The sequence below is a fragment of the Conger conger genome, chromosome 8, assembly GCF_963514075.1.
Source record: "Conger conger chromosome 8, fConCon1.1, whole genome shotgun sequence".
Taxonomy (NCBI): Eukaryota; Metazoa; Chordata; class Actinopteri; order Anguilliformes; family Congridae; genus Conger; species Conger conger.
The window spans coordinates 56,004,235-56,021,965 of NC_083767.1; the positions used below are offsets into that span (position 1 = coordinate 56,004,235).

The following is a 17,731-nucleotide window of genomic DNA, read 5'->3' on the forward strand; positions in this document are numbered from 1 at the left end:
TCACTAACGTCGATTTATCTCTCTTCCGAATCGAATCCTGCTTCGCCTTGGCATTTCAAGGCGCGCACTTGGCAACACCCGTTTTCGCACAAGAATAGTAAAACGGGCCGCGGGGGCTTTTGTTGCCAACGGAAACGCGTTTCTGATGTTTCGTTGCCCCGGGGTTACCGGGGAGTTTTAATGTCCGGCCGCGGCGTCGGGCGTGACGCGGTAATGGGCTCCGTCTGCAATCTGCCGGCTGTAGCGTTGCAATTACGGTGTGCGAATGAGCCTCTGTGCAGAGCTGCGGCCCCCTGTCCGTGGACGGACGCTCTGTGAAACTGTCGCCGCGTCTGATGTGACCTTCATTAGTATCGACGTAGCCGGAGTGGCCCATCAACGGGCTGCTGGGCGAGGTTTGCGCCGCAAACGTATGTCTCCAAAGAGATCGATGGCCCCCTGTTGTTTAATGCACCTGTTATGGGAGGGGCGGGGGATATTTCGCAGTTGATATCGTTTCTTTTGGTAGACTACGCTCAACTGTTTTGACTTCAACTACAGTCGTAATCGAATTAACTCTTTGTGTGCATTCTGTGCTAGGCACTGTAACAGCAGGACTGGTAATAAGAGCAATAGAAGTGGCCTGTTGGGTCGGGCTGTTTAGGGAACCATTGTGAAGTCTGCTGCTGGGATTGGGCCCCAGTGGCGCTGTGGTTTGTCCAGTAGACGGGTCGGTCCGAGCTCCACCACAGGGAACCTCATGCCCCCCTGCAATCTGCCTCCTCAGCTGCTCTCTGTTGTCTCAAATGAATAATGATTTTATTATCTCCTCCTTCCTAACACTCAATATTTATCACTCTCTCCATCCCTGGTCTTCTCCTCTTTTCCTCAGACACACGTTCACTCTATGTTGAAGCCATGGTTTCCGCCCTCCTCTGTCTGGCGACGTTTTTGCCCACGTGACGGGAGAATAACGTTAACTCTTTCTCCATTTGTTCCTCCCTACTGTTCGATTTGTCTGCTACTTCTGTCATGGAAGTACATCTGCACTTGCTGAGGGAAGTGGCTGTAAAAAAACCCCCCAAAAAAACCGAACGTAAAGGTCTACATGTGACATCATTTGGAAAATATTCCCTCTGTGTGCAGATTTATTTCAGCTGCTTTCCTGCTTGATCTTTCCCATAACTCCCTCCTGCCTGCTCGAGCACTTTTTGAAAAGTAGCAGAGATGTTATTTTCAAAGACTGCTCAGTTCAGATTTTCTCCACTGTGTATTGTGTTCTGTTTCCTCTAAGAAGATGGTTTATCTCCTCATTAGTCCGCTGAGCTGCCTGCGTTCTCTGCAGCAGGAGAAACGCGCAGCATACAGTGTCCTCACCGAGAGCCTGGCCCATTGCACCTCTTGCCGCCATGCTGGCAGCCCAGAAAGACCCTGGCAAGAAAGAGAAGACAATATGAGAATATGCAGTCGAGCTGCTTTGTTAAAGGAGCAATGAAGCACTAATCTGATTTCAGCTTGATTTGCATTACTGGAAAAATGGCTAAGCTAATTACTGAATAGGGCGTGAGAAAGGAGAGGATTTAATATTGTGTGTGTGTGTGTGTGTGTGTGTGTGTGCCCCCGCGTGCTTGTTTGTTGTGTGCATATACACATACCACATACGACACACACACAGACACACACGGACACACACATGGACAGCACACACACACATATGACACACACACACGGACACACACATATGACACACACACCCACACACACACACACACACGAGGCTGCTCAGGGGCTGCTGATATATTTGCTCTGTGATGGAACAGCTGTGGCCGCCCTGCCCACCCCTCGCTCATCCAGTCCCGCTGGAGTCCCGCTCTCCCCAGCTGTGTGTGTGTGTGTGTGTGTGTGTGTGTGTGTGTGAGTGTTTGTGTGTATCCGTGTGTGTGTGTCATATGTGTGTGTCCGTGTGTGTCCGTGTGTGTGTCGTATGTGTGTGTGTGTATGGTGTGTGTGTGTGCTGTATGTGTGTGTGTGGTGTGTGTGTGTGTGTGTGTGTGTGTCATATGTTTGTGTGCTGTATGTGTGTGTGTCCGTGTGTCTGTGTGTGTGTGTCACAGACAGCCCCTCTTCTGCACAGCTCTCACATACTGTACAGCAGTAGCAGCCCTGTCGTTTTCTTAAACTGATTATTACACCCCTTTTAATTACATTTATTTTAATTTAATTTTCAGACCTGTCCCTTTGCTTTAGTGTCCTCCGTTAAGCGCCTGTGAGCACAGTCCAGTGTGCGGTTTCCTCTGAAGCTGCTGCTGCTTCTCGCTCCGTAGTCTGGCCACCGGGGCTGTGCAGGCGTGGTCTGCGCTGGGCGCTTCACGTGCGGGTGGTGCAGTCAGGCTGGGCTGGGCGCTTCACGTGCGGGTGGTGCAGTCAGACTGCTCTGCGCTGGGCGCTTCACGCGCGGGTGGTGCAGTCAGACTGCGCTGGGCGCTTCCCGTGCGGGTGGTGCAGTCAGACTGCGCTGGGCGCTTCCCGCGCGGGTGGTGCAGTCAGACTGCGCTGGGCGCTTCCCGCGCGGGTGGTGCAGTCAGGCTGGGCTGGGCTGGGCGCTTCACGTGCGGGTGGTGCAGTCAGGCTGGGCTGGGCGCTTCACGCGCGGGTGGTGCAGTCAGGCTGGGCTAGGCTGGGCGCTTCACGTGCGGGTGGAGCAGTCAGACTGCGCTGCCCTGGGCTCTTCCCGCGCGGGTGGTGCAGTCAGACTGTGCTGGGTGCTTCACGTGCGGGTGGTGCAGTCAGGCTGCACTGCGCTGGGCGCTTCACGTGCGGGTGGTGCAGTCAGGCTGCGCTGGGCGCTTCACGTGCGGGTGGTGCAGTCAGACTGTGCTGGGAGCTTCACGTGCGGGTGGTGCAGTCAGGCTGCGCTGGGCGCTACACGTGCGGGTGGTGCAGTCAGACTGCGCTGGGCGCTTCACGTGCGGGTGGTGCAGTCAGACTGTGCTGGGAGCTTCACGTGCGGGTGGTGCAGTCAGGCTGCGCTGGGCGCTACACGTGCGGGTGGTGCAGTCAGACTGCGCTGGGCGCTTCACGTGCGGGTGGTGCAGTCAGGCTGGGCTGGGCGCTTCACGTGCGGGTGGTGCAGTCAGACTGCTCTGCGCTGGGCGCTTCACGTGCGGGTGGTGCAGTCAGGCTGGGCTAGGCTGGGCGCTTCACGTGCGGGTGGTGCAGTCAGACTGCTCTGCGCTGGGCGCTTCACGCGCGGGTGGTGCAGTCAGACTGCGCTGGGCGCTTCCCGCGCGGGTGGTGCAGTCAGACTGGGCTGGGCTGGGCGCTTCACGTGCGGGTGGAGCAGTCAGACTGCGCTGCCCTGGGCTCTTCCCGCGCGGGTGGTGCAGTCAGGCTGCGCTGGGCTGGGCGCTTCACGTGCGGGTGGTGCAGTCAGGCTGCGCTGGGCTGGGCGCTTCACGTGCGGGTGGTGCAGTCAGACTGCTCTGCGCTGGGCGCTTCACGTGCGGGTGGTGCAGTCAGGCTGGGCTAGGCTGGGCGCTTCACGTGCGGGTGGTGCAGTCAGACTGCTCTGCGCTGGGCGCTTCACGCGCGGGTGGTGCAGTCAGACTGCGCTGGGCGCTTCCCGCGCGGGTGGTGCAGTCAGACTGGGCTGGGCTGGGCGCTTCACGTGCGGGTGGAGCAGTCAGACTGCGCTGCCCTGGGCTCTTCCCGCGCGGGTGGTGCAGTCAGGCTGCGCTGGGCTGGGCGCTTCACGTGCGGGTGGTGCAGTCAGGCTGCGCTGGGCTGGGCGCTTCACGTGCGGGTGGTGCAGTCAGACTGCAGGCGGCTGGGCGCTTCACGTGCGGGTGGTGCAGTCAGGCTGCGCTGGGCTGGGCGCTTCACGTGCGGGTGGTGCAGTCAGGCTGCGCTGTGCTGGGCGCTTCACGTGCGGGTGGTGCAGTCAGGCTGCGCTGGGCTGGGCGCTTCACGTGCGGGTGGTGCAGTCAGGCTGCGCTGGGCTGGGCGCTTCACGTGCGGGTGGTGCAGTCAGGCTGCGCTGGGCTGGGCGCTTCACGTGCGGGTGGTGCAGTCAGACTGCAGGCGGCTGGGCGCTTCACGTGCGGGTGGTGCAGTCAGGCTGCGCTCTGCTGGGCGCTTCACGTGCGGGTGGTGCAGTCAGACTGCAGGCGGCTGGGCGCTTCACGTGCGGGTGGTGCAGTCAGGCTGCGCTGTGCTGGGCGCTTCACGTGCGGGTGGTGCAGTCAGGCTGCGCTGTGCTGGGCGCTTCACGTGCGGGTGGAGCAGTCAGGCTGCGCTGGGTGCTTCACGTGCGGGTGGTGCAGTCAGACTGCTGGCAGCTGTTCGATCGGAGGAGCCGCTCGCGTACGAGACGACAGCACAGCCAGCTCCAGCCCCCCCTGCCTGTCTCCGGCCAGCGGTGTGCTTGGCTACGGCGGGCGCCGACAAGGCCAGGATTCAACATTAGAGCCAACATCGAGAGCCAAAGCTTGGGGCTCCCTCCACCTGACCGCCTCCCAAACTGTTTTTTGTATTTTTCCCTCAGATGCATGTAAAGTGCATTGTGTTATGACTGTAAGCAGACTTCTCCATTTATGTGTCGCATCAAACTCAATTTACCGCTCCAAGGCTCCAAGGGAGTGCATTGTTTCTCAGCCCTTAAGCAAAGCCATGCATTTCATATCCCTCCTTACTTAGACCGGTCTTTTTTTGGCTCTTGTGTTTGGCTCTTGCATCCCATCCCATCTCACACAAGGTAATTGTATCTTTAACCATTCTGGTATACCGTGACATTACTCCTTGCAGCAGACAGATGGATTTTTCCCATGAGCCTCTCCATTCCAGTTCATTAGCTTTGTTTTTCTACCCTGCTCTTGCCCTCAGACTCTCTCAGGTGTGTGCCCTCCCCTGTTTGGGCCTACTGGGACAGTGCTCATGGGAGTGCAAATCACATGCACCTTCACACACATGTGCGCGCACACACACACACACACACACACACATGGGCATGCACACACGTGCGCGCGCACACTCACACACGTACACATGAACTCACACACCCACCCATACACACGCACACACACACACTCACTCACCCACCCATATACACACACACACACACACACACACACACTCACACTCTTACACATGAACACACATACACACACGTGCACACACACACACACACACACACACACACACACACACACATGGGCGTACACACACACACCCACACACACACACACGTGCGCACACACACACACACTCACACATGAACACACATACACACACACACACACACGCACACACACACACACACACACACACACGGGGGTACACACACACACACACACACACACGTGTGCACACACACACACACACACGCACGCACACACACACACGGGGGTACACACACACACACACACACACACACACACACACGTGTGCACACACACACACACACACACGCACGCACACACACACACACCCCAGCAGCAGCACTGTTCCTCTAGGCTAGGAGGTCGATGTGCAGTAACACGCCGGCTCACACGCTCGCTCGCTGTCCTGTGTGCAGCCTCCCCTGTTAACATGTAGAAGCGAACGCTGCCGTGACAACACAAACAGTGCTGCATCCAGATAACAATGATTTATGGTCATCTGCTGCCTCAGCGTATTACACCACGGCCTGAGCCTTTGATTGGTGCAACACAAAGCGCGGGGCGATAATTCTCCGGAGACATTATAAAAACCTCCACCGTTTGTGGGGCGTCGGATAATATAGCCGCATAGATTCATTTTAAGCCGCATAGGTTCATCTTATTGTCGCCCGCAGCTTGCGTGCAGGTTGGCCTCCGGGCCTGTAGGTGGCAGTATTCTGACAGGCTGCTCCTCCTCCTCCTCCGTTTTCCAGACTCTTTGCAAGCGCAGCTGATCAACATGGGCGTGATTCCCACGCTGGTGAAGCTGCTTGGCATCCACTCCCAGAACACCGCCCTCACCGAGATGTGCCTGATTGCCTTCGGGAACCTGGCAGAGCTGGGTGAGTGCTGTGCCCAAGTGTGTCTTTGTTTTCAACCTTTTCAAATGTTAAAATGCGCCCATTATTTCATTTACCCTGTTTGAGCTTTATTCCAACACGCCACCCAGGTTTAGCAATGGTAGCACTCTGATATCACAGGCTTGCTATCTTGCAAATGATTGCAGACGATTCGTTTTTCAAAGGTAGCCCAATTTTACACGCATTTTCCCATGTTGGAGAAAAACCTGAAATGTTCTCATTAAAAAAATAATAAAATTCATGGTAAATATGAATCTAATGTGAACATGAGCCGTGAGTTAGCCGTTTCTATGCTCTCAATAACAGTATGGCTATTGCTCTGCAGAGTCCAGCAAGGAGCAGTTTGCCTCCACAAATATCGCAGAGGAGCTGGTCAAGCTGTTCCGCAAGCAGGTGGAGAGGGAGAAGAAGGAGATGATCTTCGAGGTGCTGGCGCCCCTGGCTGAGAACGGTGAGGAGGGGTGGGGTGGGGTTGGGGAAGAGTTCATTTTGTGACTCTCATTCCTTTATAACACTGGCCCCCGCATGCCGAGGCAAACGGTCAGGTCGCTGCGAAGGCCCCACTTTACACATCGCCACACGATCGCGGCCTGATTTACGCGGCGGATTATGTTGTCGGGAGTGCGGGTGGCCTGGCGTTTCGGCTGGCTGTCTCCCAAAGGCTGCTGGTTGGGGCAGCGTTCTGGGGTGTCACTGCAGAGGACAGCTTCCACAAGGTGAGTCTGCTCTCTGAGTTTATGTATGCCGGTCAGACTGTGTGTGTGTGTGTGTGTGAGCGTGTGTGAGCGTGTGTGAGCGTGTGTGAGCGTGTGTGAGCGTGTGTGAGCGTGTGAGCGTGTGTGTGTGTGAGCGTGTGTGTGTGAGCGTGTGAGCGTGTGTGTGTGTGTGAGCGTGTGAGCGTGTGTGTGTGAGCGTGTGAGCGTGAGTGTGTGAGCGTGTGTGCGTGAGCGTGTGAGCGTGTGAGCGTGTGAGTGTGTGAGCGAGTGTGTGTGAGTGTGTGTGAGTGTGAGTGTGTGTGTGTGTGTGTGTGTGTGAGTGTGTGAGCGTGAGTGTGAGCGTGAGTGTGAGCGTGAGTGTGAGCGTGAGCGTGAGCGTGAGCGTGAGCGTGAGCGTGAGCGTGAGCGTGTGCGTGTGCGTGTGCGTGTGTGTTCACCAGGCTCTCCATTTATAAAAGTTCCTCTGTAATGTAATAAAATAAAAATAAAAAAACGTTCCTCGGTAGGTTCAGTACCAGTCAGTTCTGCTTTTGAGCGGCACCGTGCTGAGAGACTCACAGAAGCACAGACTTGAGCATCTGAAGAGCTGACCTGCAGCAGACCTCTCTCACCTCTGCGGGTACAGTGTCAGCCGGACACCAGGTGTCTGTGGGTGCTGGATGAATGGCTGGTTCTGGCCAGCCCTGATTGCGGTCTCCCTGCTCTTTCGCTACTGTCTGGCCTGTGCCTCCTGGGTTCAGACCAGGAAATGGAAAAACATTTTTTTAATGAATGTAGTTATTTTAATTGGTTGGACACTGCAAAACCTAAATGCAGCTTTTCACAATGAACTGAATAGTCTCGACTTTATAATTATAAAATGAGTCATTATACAAATGGTTCTGTTGCATTGGTTCATTAAAATTTTGGGGTTTTTTTTACCGAGCAGGCTCCAATGGCAGTTATTTTCAAATGATTGTGCCCTTGGATTCATCGTCGGTTGCTTATTTCTGTGAAGTAAAAAAAATAATAATAATAAAATAAAAAGAAGGCCATCACAGAAAAGTCTGTTTTGGGGCTGCTTTGGATATATACTGTAGACTGACCCTACTCCACATTATGTACCTTCACAACGATTTCCTCTGTCTTTTTCACCTGTGAGGTCTCCTTTATTCCCATGTTAACGCTCCTCGTGGTGAGTCAGGTGGGAACCCGACTCCTTCTCCTCAAACATTGACTGCTGCCTACCCGGGCTTCAGCCTGGTGTACTCTGTGAGTCAGATTTATCGATTTGACAAGTGTTTCAGAGTTCAAGGTGTTTTTCCGGCAGTACGCCGCGTGGGCGTCCTTCCGCGGGCTAATCCGCGGACAAAGAACAGAGCTGGTTCATGTCGGCAGTCTACACCCCGATGCCCCCGCAAACACTGTCAAAATGGCGCCCGCGCGTGCCCTCCCCCCGGTTCAATGGATTGTATACGAATAAGTTCAGTTGGTGGGTTTTTTTTTTTTTTTTTGAGTGGAACAAGGTCATGAGTGTCGGTTTTTAAGGGGTGAAACGGGGACTGGTATGACTCAGCCCCCCAGTCAGCGAGCTCCTCTCCCCTGGTGCTGTTACTCACTCCTCTCCCGCCAGCTGGCCCGCTAACAGTCATCGGCGGCTCCTCGCAGACCTAAAAGCGCGAGAGACCCTGGGACGCGGGTTCTTCCGAGGCACCTGTCCGCGCACTCGATACCGGACACCCCAGACGCGTCGGGGGGGGGCTTTACGCTGCGGCCTCTGGACCGTGGAGCAGCTGAGACTCCCTAAACCTCCCGTCCCCAAATGTCCCCACAGTGCGCCCGGGGCATCAGGAATGGCCGTCATGTGACGCACTCCTGAAAGGGGCGGGTGTGGTGGACTGATACTCGTTGGGCAGCCCCCTAAACTGGGTCTGGAGGCTCCAGGAACCACAAGTAACTGTGGGGGGATGATGGTTGACGCTGTAAGGTTTAAAATGACAAATATGTGATATTCGAATGCACTTAACTGAACATCCTAATGCTGTTGTAACAATCTACTACTGGTAATTGAAAGCAAGAGGAGTTGTCGCTGACATTTTTAAAAAGCATTCCAAAAAACCGAAAGAGCTGGAGAGTAGACAAAGGAACATGGACTTGCTCCGGCATGACATGTCAGGGCCAGTCAAGCTTTTGTTTTAAGAGCAGTGGGAGGGGAGGGTCTCCATCTTCAGATCCAATCAGACTTCACCCATGCACAGGAGCCAAACTGCTGCTCTGATTAAAGCAGCAGTGTGCCTTCTTTATGCAACCCTCACCTTGATTAATGCTCTCCAGGCAATCTATTGTCAGGACAGAAATGCCCTGTATTTTATGTGGCACACTAACTATTGATCTCCTTGATTTCCATACTATATGGAACTTCTCTGGTTAGACGTCATTGGACTGGAGCTATCCATTCTGCCTCATAGTCTTATTTCTTGACCGCCCATTGCTTCAGATTGGCATGTTTATGGGCGAAACTTATGGCAGTTCAGTCTCCTCATTTGTTGAGATGTGGACAGCAGTATTTAATCATCTACCACAGTAAGCCTCCCTCTAGCCTTTCCTTGACACTCTCATCCTGACCTATAGTCTCCAGATTAACCCTGTCTTAACTGTGAGGAATTTAGGTGACATGGTTAAATATTGTTATGTGGGGAAAAATCTGTGAAGATAGTGTGGATACAGTCATTTCTCGTTTGTCATGCGGTGTGTACATATTTTGTAAATTCATTGTAATGTCATGTACATTTTTTGGCCTATATAGTACTTTGGATTTGACTGCAGAACATTGCAGGTTGTATGCAGTCTTATCGGTCAATATTTGGCGATCTTACTTACTTACTTTTTTGGTTTCAGCTTATTTTAGTCCCATTTAGTTTTAACTTGACTTCTTTTTTAAATCAGACCAACTTCCCGGCTAACTCTTGCAACTCTCCGTGTTCAGTCGGGAAAGGTTTTGTTCCGTATATTGCTGACAGCTTCACCTGAGTCAGAAGAGTGAGCCTCTGCAGTGTTACGGCTTCAGTGGCGGGGATAAAAGGATTGCCTGTGGCTCTTTGAAGCCCTCTTTCTTCCCTCGCCTTGGTGTGAAATTGTGAGCTGCTGCGTTGCGTTCGCCGGATGAAACGAGGAAGGCGTGTTATTGTCATTCTGGGCGCACAGTAGGTTCTACCGTACCGCCGGTCTCCAAGACAACGTCCTACTTTGTGCGAGAGGGCCCCCGCCCGCCCGCTCGTCTGCCCGCCCGCCCGCCCGCTCGTGTTGGGCGGGAGCGCCCAGGAGGGCCCTCCTCTTCCCCCGCTGAAAAGCGGCGTGGATTACGCAACGCGGTTGGATGCAGGCCCGCGTAGTGTCGAACCCCGGACTCAAATCCCAGCTTTAGGAGGAGGCTTTGTGTAAATCTCACAACACGGAGGAGGGGACGGAGAGAGCCCCTGGAGTGTAAAACAATGGGCCGTGTTCGGCTGGCGTAAACGCCCCACGTACGCGAACACGTCCCCCTGTTTACCGTGTTCCGTATCAGTGCCCCGGAAAATGCTTTCCCTCTGAGCGTACTGCACCTGAAGCACGATGGGCTGAATGCGCCCTGACAGCATTACATAACAGCACAGTCATTTCGCTGTTTACCTACTGTCTTATCAGCAGCAACTTCCATAAAGGAAAAGCTTCATAGAGTAACTGATTGCCTCATAATGGCTTCCTTGACTAGCATTAGTACAATTTTGATCCACATGTTGACAAATGCCAAATGCAATCAAAAGCCTAAATCAAGACTAGATATTGATAGCTGCACGGCGGCGAAGCCAGCCGTCCAATTACTTTTGGTCCCCTAAAATGGGGGGGGACTATATAAAAGATGGTTGCGGTTTCAACACCTGATCCGGATGTTCAAATCCTCCAAGTAAAGGTACCACTGTCCAAATACTTACTGACCAAACTGTATATCCGTGTCGGTGATGGTCAGCGTGGTTCCGTACGGTCAGCATGGTTCCATGTGGTTGCCGTGGTTCCGTATGGTCAGCATGGTTCCATGCGTGGTTCCGTTCCGTGGTTCCGTGTAGTGACCACGGCGTTCTCTTTGCAGACGTGATTAAGCTGCAGCTGGTGGAGGCCGGGCTGGTGGAGTGCCTCCTGGACGTGGTGGCTCAGACGGTGGACGGGGAGAGGGAGGAGGACATTTCTGAGCTGAAGACCTCCTCCGACCTCATGGTGCTGCTGCTGCTCGGAGGTGAGTAAATATACAATACTGTGGACCGGCTCTTTTCCTTTACAGCCAGTGTGACCTGCCCAGAAAACATCTTCATCCAACGCCGTCATGACTTTGTCTCAAAAGCTAAATGGAGTCTGAAAAGAGCATAAAATGCAGAAGAGTCTTGAATAGTTCTTCCCGTTTTGAGATGTTAGTTCCCAAAAGCAGGTTTGTTCTAGGCGTGTCACATGTACACGGACTGTACTGTGAAAGATTGGTGCAATTCATTTTCCTTGAAGAGTAAAATGTGAGCAGCAAACGGGCACCAAAAAGGAGGAGGCTAACCTAGCCATATCTTAATCCAAATTATATTTAATGCTTTTGTTAAATGTCGTGACTCGTGTACCAATCATGCATTCATGTTTTTAACCCAGCTGCATTAGCACGTCAGCTAGGCCCTCCTGCAACCGGGTTCTGAATGAGCTCTATTGTCTGTCAGAGCTGTACGTGGGTGAAGAGTCGGTGATTAGTGTCTGAGCTCTGCGTCTTGGTTCAGCCCCACTCTGATATCTGCGTGTCCATGGGCTGCAGGAGCCTGGCCAGGGAGAGCAGATCTATGAATTTTTCATAAAGTATGAATATTTCACAGAGCTGAATCAGTAAGAGCGCGTTAATAGAATTCAGAGCCGATTACAATGCACTGACCAACACTGTTTCTCCTTAGCTGTGTGTGTGTGTGTGTGTGTGTGTGTGTCTGTGTCTGTGTCTGTGTCTGTGTCTGTGTCTGTGTCTGTGTCTGTGTCTGTGTCTGTGTCTGTGTGTCTTGTGATGTGTGTGCGCTATGGGAATATCTCTCTCATAGACAGCATTCATAACTGCCCTCAGTGTTTTAAATATACATGAAGGTGGGGGAAATTCAGACATTTTGCCATTTTGTCAGTATGTGTAAATGGAAATCCGAACGTCACCGTGCGTGTATGCTCGCCAGTCAGTCGTTTTTAATAACGATCTGACTGAGGTGTTTCGCTGGCAGCAAATCTGAAAGCCTGGAATGGACATTTTGGTTGACTGTTGATTTGGACGTTGGAAATGTGTTCATAGCTTCAGTGAAAACAGGGGCACGGGCTGGTAATTACCCTCTGGTGAAGCTGTGCACCATCTTCTTTGCTTATTTGCTTACTGTGACCTGTACTTTTATGTCCTGTTAAGAATATAGCCATTTTCCTAACTGCATTTTTCTTCATTGTTTTTGGGTCTTGGTCTGTTTGCTGTAGCTCTGGATGTGCTCTGGAGCACCCAGGATGACACGGTGTAGTCTGGGGAGGGATTGTGAAGAGAGCCTGTAGAAAATTAGGTAGAATAATAAAAGTCTGAAAGCTCCACGCTCGTCCTTCTGAACTGATGCAGGATATTTCATTGATGGTGAAAATGATTTCCCAACAGTGCAACACTTAACTGATGAGTTCACTGAGAAAGCCGGCATGATGCAGTTTCTTTCAGCCTCATTTATCTGAAATATAGATTTGAACTATAGTATTTGATGCACTGATTTTGCACAGCTGTTCAGTTGATCTTCAAATCTCCTTTTGTGGCGCGAGAGAGTGAGAGAGTGAGAGAGTGAGAGAGTGAGAGAGTGAGAGAGCGAGAGAGCGAGAGAGCGAGAGAGTGTGCTTTTATCTCTGACTGATGTGTTACCGTGTGAGAGTGAGTGAGCGAGAGAGCGAGAGAGTGCTTTTATCTCTGACTGATGTGTTAGCGTGTTAGCGTGTGAGAGTGTGAGAGTGTGAGAGTGTGAGAGTGTGAGAGTGTGAGAGTGTGAGAGTGAGAGAGTGAGAGAGTGAGAGAGTGAGAGAGCGAGAGAGCGAGAGAGATAGTGTGAGAGTGTGAGAGAGAGAGTGCTTTTATCTCTGACTGATGTGTTAGCATGTGGCTATTTGTGAGATGTGAGGCTCACTCTCTCTCCCTGCTGTCCTAGATGAGTCCATGCAGAAGCTGTTTGAAGGGGGCAAGGGCAGTGTGTTCCAGAGGGTGCTCTCCTGGGTCCCGTCCCACAACCATCAGCTGCAGCTAGCAGGAGCGCTGGCTATCGCTAACTTCGCTCGCAACGGTAGGCCTCCTCCCCCCCACCCCATGGTTACCATGGTTTCCTCTTTGCAGCGGTGCCTCTGATTGGACTGCCGCTTTAGACTTTTTCTTTTTTTTTTTAATTGACTGACACGTCGCATGATTAAGTGACTGTGTGAACCAAGGAGACGCGAGACGGGTGGTGATTATCCATTCATAAGGCATTATCCACATTCCCAAATTGTTGTTTTATCTTTGAGGCTCTTTGACATTGAATCACAGTCATTTCAGACATATAATATGCATTGCAAAGTCAAGCTCAGAAAATTGTAAGATCTGTTACTGCTCCATGGGAATGGACCATATGCTCTGCTTATGCGCTTTTAAAACAATAACTTGCCTTCATAAAACCTCAACTTCATGAAGTGTTTAACCTACTGATATTACGGACCTATTTTGCAATTATAATGTGGTATTTGTATATCTACAGTTCGTGCCAGATACGGCAATTGTGTCAGGGAGCGAGAGAATGCTCAGCCTTGACATTATTTCCCTCGGTGTGTGCTGCTGCATTCTGGAGCAGACACGGATTTTATTACATAATGGTTGGATCAGAGATCGGCTAAGCTGATCATGGAGCGGTTGTAGGGGGCAGAATACATTCTGCAGCCTGCAGTACTGAGGGACGTGTGCGGCACGGCAATAAGGGCTCCCCCTGGTGGTCACAGCACGTAACACACGCGTGTTCTGGATGGAATCCGTTCTGAATCTGCTTCAGTGCTGCGAATCCTTGAGCCAAATTGAGATTGGAATAGTGGAGTGCTGGCTTTTCCTCACATCTTTTTACTCTTATTAAAGCACATTTTGCTTTGGCCCCACACCAAATGCATTGCACATCGCGTCCTATGAACGAAATGATCCGTGCATCTCTGAATATGCTGAATTAGAGAAATAAAAATGGCTTTTTGTGCCGTGCATTTACTTTAATTAGTACTCTCACGTCGTGGTGCTACGTCTTTTGAGCGGATGAAGTTTTTGCAATTTTCAGTCGGCGAAGAGGATGGGTTCTTATGCCGGGCTGCGTGTCTTTGTGTGGTATGTGTGATGTGTGTGTGTGTGTGTGTGGTGTGTGTGATATGTATGGTATGTGTGATATATATATATATGTGTGTGTGTGTGTGTGTGTGTGTGAGACGTGTGTGTGTGTGTGTGTGTGTGTGTCTGTCTGTCTGTCTGTCTCAGATGGGAACTGCATCCACATGGTGGACACGGGCATCGTGCAGAAGCTGCTGGACCTGCTGGACAGACACGTGGACGAGGGCAACGTCACCGTGCAGCACGCTGCTCTCAGCGCCCTGAGGAACCTGGCCATCCCCGGTAAACACACACACACACACACATACACACACACACACACACACACACACACACACACATACAGCACACACACACACAAACACACACACACACACACTCACACACACACTCACACACACACACACACACACACACACACATACAGCACACACACACACACACACACACACACACATACAGCACACACACACACACACACATACAGCACACACACACACAAACACACACACACACACACACACACTCACACACACACACACACACACACACACACACATCACAGTGCAGCACGCCGCTCTCAGTGCCCTGAGGAACCTGGCAAACCCCCCCTCGCCCCTGTCTCCAGTATGTTAAAAGCAATTAAAAACAGTAAAGCTGGTGTAGTTTTGATGCATTTACCTGGGTTTTCACCCCCCCTCTTCAAACAAGCAAACAAAACAAAATCCAGTAGAATATCATGCTGGTTAATTTATAAATCCACCTGGGCTAGTCAGACAGCAAGCATGTATATGACGTAAGAGAAGGCAGTTTTAAATCAGGCCTTGCCCAGGCAGCAGTCAGTATTGTATTAGATTATGCAGGGATGACACCCTGTTATAACTGGAGCGGTTAGGTTGGAGGCAGCGTCACGGCGGTTCCCCCGCTGAGCACTGCTCTCTCTGCGCTCACGCCTCACTGCCTCCGTCAAACTCTCCTCCCGCAGTGGTGAACAAGTCCAAGATGCTGTCCGCCGGGGTGTCGGACGTGGTGCTGAAGTTCCTCAAGTCGGAGATGCCGCCCGTGCAGTTCAAACTGCTGGGCACGCTACGGATGCTGATCGACACGCAAGGTGGGTTCTGCCCTGACCCCAGTGTCCAACCGTGTTTCACTGGACCTTGACCGTGTTTCACTGCACCTGACCGGGTTTCACTGCCCCTGACCAGACCAAATGTCAGAATGGGGGAACAAATGTGATCTAAGTGACTGTGACCGTGGAATGATTGTTGGTGCCAGACAGGTTGTTTTGAGTATCTCAGAAATTGCTGATCTCCTGTGATTTTCACGCACAACAGTCTCTAGGGTTTGCAGAGAATGATGTGGAAAAACAAAAAAACATCCAGTGAGCAGCAGAAACATGTTGTTAGTGAGAGAGGTCAGCGGAGAAGTGTGAGACTGGGCAAAGCTGACAGGAAGGTGACAGTACCAGAAATAACCACACATTACAACAGTGGTATGCAGAAGAGCATCTCTGAACACAATGCGTCAAACCTCTTTAGTGGATAGGTTACAGCAGCAGAAGTAAAAAAAGGTTTCAGGTCCTCATGAGGTTTTCCCCCTGGCAACGAACCAGTTCTGAATATCATATTTAGCCATCAGGCTCTGGTGAAATGTAGCTGATTTGTGGGATTGGTCCAGTTTCGGCAGCAGTGCTGTGTATGTTGAGGATGGTGGAGAGGAGAGGGGACGCTTCCCCTCTAGAGCCCAGCCCAGAGGCCGCTAGGCTGGGGCCTGCTCAGCGAGTCTGTGGCCTCTCCCGGGGGTGGGCCTGAACCCCACACAGCCTGAAGCCGAGCCTCATCACTCATGGACAGCGGCCCAGCCTGTTAAGAGACATCTCACAGCAGAGCAGAGTGTTACCGAGTGGTCCGGTTTTGTCAGCGGAGCTCCATTACTGATCATTCAGTGACACGGTGAACAGACTGCTGCCGTTTTTATGTAATACAGCTGTTGTTTACTATGGTCATCTTCAGAATGGGCATCGTGACTAAGGCCGCAGATGGTGTGATGCGATTGTGATCACTTTCTTGGCTTTTTCTGTCTACAACTGGCTGTCAGCGTTGAGTTGTGAGGCATCTAATGTAATTTTGTCTCGAAAGCGTTACACCCAGACCAAGATGAGATCAGGTGCGTATTTAAATCGGCAGGAACTCTCGATTGTGGGAGGAAAGGAGCCGCCCTGAGACGTATTATTTTATATTGATGTGGAGTGCAGAAGAGCGTGTGTGGTATTTGCGCTGGTGTTTGAGAGGCAGGGGAAGGGCGAAGGCCCTGGTTAATGAGCAGACTGAGGGAAGCAGAGCGCGCTGTGATCCCAGCTCTGATAGCACGGCTGGCGGGCGCTCTCCGCCACGCTCCCCTCTGATCCCGCCAGCTGTCACCCTCTCCGCAGGGTGTGTGTGAGGCACACACACTGCGCGTGGCTCTCCCTGTGTGTGAGGCACACACACACACACTGCGCGTGGCTCTCCCTGTGTGTGAGACACACACACTGCGCGTGGCTCTCCCTGTGTGTGAGACACACACACTGCGCATGGCTTTCCCTGTGTGTGTGTGTGACACACACACAGACACACACACACACACACACACAGACACACACACACACTCACATACACGCGCACACACACACACACATACACACACACACACGCAGCCACACACAAACCACACACAGCCACACACACAAATACGTTGTACGTTGCTCTGGATAAGAGCGTCTGCCAAATGCCAATAATGTAATGTAATGTAATACAGACACACAGGCACGCATACCCACGCATGCACAGGCACTCACACACACTCACACACACACACACACACACACAGGCACTCACACACACACACACTCACACACACACACACACACACACACACACACACATACACATGCACACACCACGCACAGGCACTCTCTCACACACACACACACACACACACACACACTCTCACACACACACACACACACACACACACACACACACACACACACACGCACACATGCACACACCACGCACAGGCACACACACACATAAACACACACAGGCACACACCACACACAGGCACTCACAAACACAAACACACACACATTAACAAAATGGTATTATGGACACTTACTGCTGCAGCCTCACGCTGAAGGCAGACGCCAGATGTCTTGTTAATGTGCCGGAGGCTTAGCCTGCCTCTCTGATTTCAGTGGAGAGCGCTGGTGTATCAGCAGAGACCGAATGTGCCAGAGCATAACTGCCGGCATTATTATTCAGATAAATCAATCGCATTCCAGTCCAGCCTTAATTAATATGGATCAGAGGATGGCAATACAATACACTGAGAACAGTGATCATGAATCTGTTTGTGGACATTAGCGTTAGATCTAAATTAGCTGAGTGTTAATAAAGCTCTGGACTTTATATGCACTTTGGCATTGTGTCCATTAGTGGGGACAAACAAGTTAATGTTCCGCCTAATGCTCTGCCCTCTTAGCCACAGACATTTCACTGTCCCAGCTCATTCTCACACTTTATAGCCATGGATACTTCTACCACAGAAGCATCCACACGCTAGATAGAGCAT

At 51.9% G+C, this 17,731-nt stretch overlaps 1 protein-coding gene across 3 annotated transcripts in view; it reads left to right on the forward strand.

The window, feature by feature from the left end:
* Positions 1 to 17,731, forward strand: part of rap1gds1 (RAP1, GTP-GDP dissociation stimulator 1) — a 48,413-nt gene that overhangs the window by 22,961 nt on the left and 7,721 nt on the right. For all 3 annotated transcript variants that reach the window (XM_061252147.1, XM_061252150.1, XM_061252149.1), the window contains 6 exons: positions 5,888 to 6,016; positions 6,360 to 6,485; positions 10,856 to 10,999; positions 12,936 to 13,067; positions 14,267 to 14,401; positions 15,105 to 15,230. In XM_061252147.1, coding sequence (XP_061108131.1) covers positions 5,888 to 6,016; positions 6,360 to 6,485; positions 10,856 to 10,999; positions 12,936 to 13,067; positions 14,267 to 14,401; positions 15,105 to 15,230 — 792 coding nt within the window. The remainder of the gene's footprint in view (positions 1 to 5,887; positions 6,017 to 6,359; positions 6,486 to 10,855; positions 11,000 to 12,935; positions 13,068 to 14,266; positions 14,402 to 15,104; positions 15,231 to 17,731) is intronic.